At 48.4% G+C, this 4,535-nt stretch overlaps 1 protein-coding gene across 1 annotated transcript in view; it reads left to right on the top strand.

Annotated features, from left to right (window-relative positions):
• The window catches only part of RFX5 (regulatory factor X5), a 17,377-nt gene that overhangs the window by 11,041 nt on the left and 1,801 nt on the right, over positions 1 to 4,535 (top strand). The window contains exon 10 of the mRNA XM_026657839.2: positions 4,269 to 4,366. Coding sequence (XP_026513624.1) covers positions 4,269 to 4,366 — 98 coding nt within the window. The remainder of the gene's footprint in view (positions 1 to 4,268; positions 4,367 to 4,535) is intronic.

Below are 4,535 nucleotides of genomic sequence, written 5' to 3'. Positions count from 1 at the left end.
ACATATGGCAGCGATTGGTTAGACCCTGAGCATGTGAGCAAGAGCCAGCCAGCCGAGCAGCTGACGGGAAGAATGCTCGGTGCCACCTCGGAGCATGGCCCTCCCCGTCCGGTGTCCCAGCTCCAGCCGTCCTGTCCCCACTGCGTCAGCAGCAGACTTGCTCTCTGGTCTCCCTACCAGGCTCCTGCTGCCTGCAGGCTGCACCCCTGGGCTCTCTGGCTGGGATCTGGTGGGGTCGCTCCGTGCAGAGCAGCTCATGCAGCCCCCCTCCTCCTTTGAGTCACCCTTCTCCTTCTTCTGAGTCTTCACAGGCTTTTTGCCAAAGCTTAACCCACGGCAGCTGCGCCACTGATGCGCCTCAGCATAGACCCTCGCGACAGCGATGGGAGGGGCTCTCTTGTCGCTGACGTTAATCCACCGCCACGGGAGGAAGAACCCTTCCACCGACCTAGCGCTGTCTTTGCCGGGGGCTAGGTCTGCTTCACCGTGTCACTCGGCGGGGTGGATTTTTCACACCCCTAAGCGACGTAGCTGGCTCGACAGAACTTTTTAGGGTAGCCCTGGCCTATGACGGCCAAGCACTGGACACCAGAAATAATTCAAGTCTTTCCCCTTCCCCAGCGTCCTTTAAGAATTGCAGTGTTGCTTTTAATAGGTCTCCGTTTTCCTGATGCGCTTACTAGGTGTTGCAGTGAAAATTTGGATACTTAAAGGTCTGGATACTTAAAGATACTTAAAGTTTTCTGTATATCCCCTTTCAATGGTACCTTCTGCACTCCCAAAGGAGTTGATCACCTCTTTCCTGGACCTTGCCTGTTCTGTCTTCATGTTTGTTTATTAGAAAGAAATTACTGTTTGAGCCACAGTGACCAGTTAAAATTCTAAATAGAGCCACTTCACTCATTCTCTCAGGGCCTTGGAGTACATGAGTATTTTCGACTCTTGGGCACGTTTCATAGAATCACAGGACTGGAAGGGACCTTGAGAGGTCATCTAGTCCAGTCCCCTGCACTCATGGCAGGACTGAGTATTATCTAGACCATCCCTGACAGGGGTTTGTCTAACGCTCTTAAAAATCTCCAATGATGGAGATTCCACAACCTCCCTAGGCAATTTCTTCCAGTGTTTAACCACCCTGACAGTGAGGAAGTTTTTCCTAATGTCCAACCTAAACCTCCCTTGCTGCAATTTAAGCCCATTGCTTCTTGTCCTGCCCTCAGAGGTTAAGAAGAACAATTTTTTTCTCTCCTTGTGACAACCTTTTCACAGCATCTTTTCCCCTTTGTTTCTTTGGGCCCATATTTCCTGCCGTTAACTCGTTTTTAATTAGATTTTTAAACTCCAGTTTACTTACAGGGGTGTCTAAATCAACTTGCTCGTGTTTAACGGCATTTTTTGCCACATTGTCATTGCCCACCACCCCTTCGTGCGCTGGGATCCGTGCTATCACTGTGATTACACCCAGCTTCATCCATTCTGTTGTTAACGGTAACGTTTCATTACATGGCGCCTTGCCGCTCTCCGAAGAGTGGTTTCTGATCGCCAGGAGTCCTGTTAAGGAATCGGACAGGAGGACCACAGCGGCTGGGCGAACATCTATGATCCAATTGAACGCCAATATTTTCACTGCCAGTTCAGCCTTTGAAACGGCCCCAAAGTTTGATAGCTCTACACCTTTCTTGATTCCACATGCAGGAAGGCAGACTCCTGTTCCCACTTTTCCTGTTCCCACATCTTTGGAGCCGGCAGCATACATTTTTGGCAGTAGCTAGTATCAAAGAATATCAGAGTTGGAAGGGATCTCAAGAGGTCATCTAGTCCAACCCCCTGCTCAAAGCAGGACCAATCCCCAACTAAATCCCCAAATCCCTAAATGGCCCCCTTAAGGATTGAACTCACAACCCTGGGTTTAGCAGGCCAATTCTCAAACCACTGAGCTATCCCTCCCCCCTACTTATCACAGACGTATTGATTTGCTATATTTTCCTGTTTCAGTTTCACTAGACAATTCTGTATCTACCTCCGAAGGTATAATTTTCCAATGTTAATGCATTTTCCCAAAGCTACAGATTTCAACCTCCTCTGGGTCTTTATGCTAAGATCCTTTGTCCACGCTTTAACATGAGGCATTTTGAGTTTTTTGCCCTGCACGTCGACCATTTAATTCCCAGCATTCATCATATATTAGCTTAGTGTTTCTCTTCACTGTTTCCAATGATGTTAGCCCCAAAGGCTACATCTAAAAGCTTCATTCTTAAAGTAATGGGCATTTCACCCCCAGCTATCTGCCGTTCACAGCGGCGTTGTGATGAAGGCACCACATGCAGTATGCTACAGTCTGCTGAGCTTGGATTGAGTCAAGCCTTCTCAAATTGGTTTTTGATGCCGAACTGAAATCCTGGCACCGTAATCAGTAACTGGTCTTATTAGCGTTCTGTGCAGCGTTACTGCTGCTCTCCACCCTGGGAAGTTCCAGAAATACTTTTAAGTAGGTTGATTCTGCCTTGTCTCTGTTATTTTCAATATGCTCCTTCCGTGTGAGCTTGCTGCTAAATATCACCTGTAAAAATTTGAAGCTTTTAACTACGCTTCTTTGCGGCCCATATAGATACAACTTCAATCTCGTTCAATTTTCCTTTTAGTGACTATTGTTCCCTTAGTTTTGTCAGATGAGAATTTAAAATCCCACGTTTCCCCATTCCGCCTCCTTGCCTCATCTCTACCCCAGGAGCCTGATTTAGCCACATGACCTGTTGGTCATGTGACTTTTCTCATTTTCCCCACCTAGGGAGGTGAGCTAATTATGTGACAGGTGGGGCTGGACGCATCTCCCTTAAAGGGGCCGGCCGCCCTGTGACAGAGGACTGGGTCCTGCTGCTCCTGAGGAAATCACAGGCAAAGTTCCCTCTGCTCTTAGCAGGGAGCCCATCATCACCTGAGATTAACCCTTTCAGCTGTGACTCACTGTAGAACTCAGTGGGACGTTCCCTTAGCGAGAGCATTTGAAGTCAGTTGCCCAGTTTCCATTAGTGCCTCTGCAGACTGTTTACATCAGTATAACTCACGGGGAGGAGCTGCACCGTTCGAACTGTGCCAGTGTGGCTAAAATGGCACGGCTGTTGTGTGTAGACAGCGCCCACCTCGATTAGGCTAACCAATAGCGGTAGCGCTCTAACCGTACCAGCCTAGTTAAAGCAATACAAAGCCCTAATGCTGATGCAGTAATACTGGTGCATCCCTATTTATTATCTCTATTGTATGATCTGTATTTAGACTATAAGGTCTTTGAGACAGGATCATTTATTAGGTGTATTACAGTAGCCCCTGGGAGCCCCAGGGCCCCATTATGCTAGGTGGTGTAGGTACACAGAGGTGTGATGGCAACTCCCTCCCCGGGACCCTGGGTGGGGGGTGCGGGGCTGGATGTGGGGCGTAGAGGCGGGAACAGGGCTGGACATGGGGGGGGGAGTTCCGGTTTTGGTGTGCCTGCGTCAAACCTGCAACTTTAATAATAAACTGGGCCCACCACTTTCTGACACAGCCGTGTACGCAGCCGCTTGCTGGTTTAATGTCCATTTAAAGACCAGTCTTAAATTATACTGGTGCAGCGTTCACGTGGAGACAAGCCCTCAGGAGCTGGTTTAAGCGGAACCAGAATAACCCCACCCTGAAACTGAAGTAGGGGATTGCACCAGTCTTACTAAGGCCACGTCCACACTGAAAATGCTGCAGCTGCTCCGCTTTACCGCTTCAGTGTAGACGCTACCGTGATGAGAGGGGTTCTCCCATCGCTGTAGTTCATCCACCCCCCCGAGGGGCAGTACCTAGGTTGACGGAAAAATTCTTCTGTTGACTTAGCTACTGCCTCTTGGGGAGGTGGATTGCCTACCACGATGGGAGAACCTCTCCTCTTGATGTAGGTAGTGTTTACTCTGAAGCACTGCTGCTGTAGTGTTTCAAGTGTAGACAAGCCCTGAATTAAACCAGGGTAGCTCTCTTGTATAGACCTGTCAAGCAGAGCAGAGTTGGGGCTTTCCTGGCCTGTGACCATAATAAATAATATCCAGGATGGAAAGGAAATGCATTTTTCCCAAATAAATAATAATAAATAATCCCCAGTGCTTTTCATCGGTGGCTCTCAAAGCACTAATCATTTAAGGGAAGGGACTTTTTCTTTTTTCTTTTTCTTTTTTTGAACGGAAAGAGGGTGTTCTTTTAAGAACAGTCAAGTCCATGAATTTTTTTTTGGTTGGTTGGTTTGTTTATAGAAAGTTCAGAAAATATCCACCGAGACACTCGACCGTCACAAACTGCCAGGAAGAATGGATTGGAAACATCGGACAGCGCTGTCAAAACCCAGGCCCAGGTGAGAAAACGTTGGGTGGTGGGGAGAAACCTTCCCACCGTGACTAGGGCCCTCCTCCCCTAAGAGCTGAAAGGCTGGTATGGTCAGCCCCTGCTTGGAATTCGGCTTACTATTAATCTAAGGAAGAGTGGGGTCTAGTGGTTAGAGCAGGGGGGCACTGGGAGCCAGG

Source organism: Terrapene carolina, unplaced genomic scaffold (genome assembly GCF_002925995.2).
Source record: "Terrapene carolina triunguis isolate 2854851 unplaced genomic scaffold, T_m_triunguis-2.0 Scaffold359, whole genome shotgun sequence".
NCBI lineage: Eukaryota > Metazoa > Chordata > Testudines > Emydidae > Terrapene > Terrapene triunguis.
Note: the sequence above shows the minus strand (reverse complement) of the source record. Positions and strands in the feature narration are given on the sequence as shown.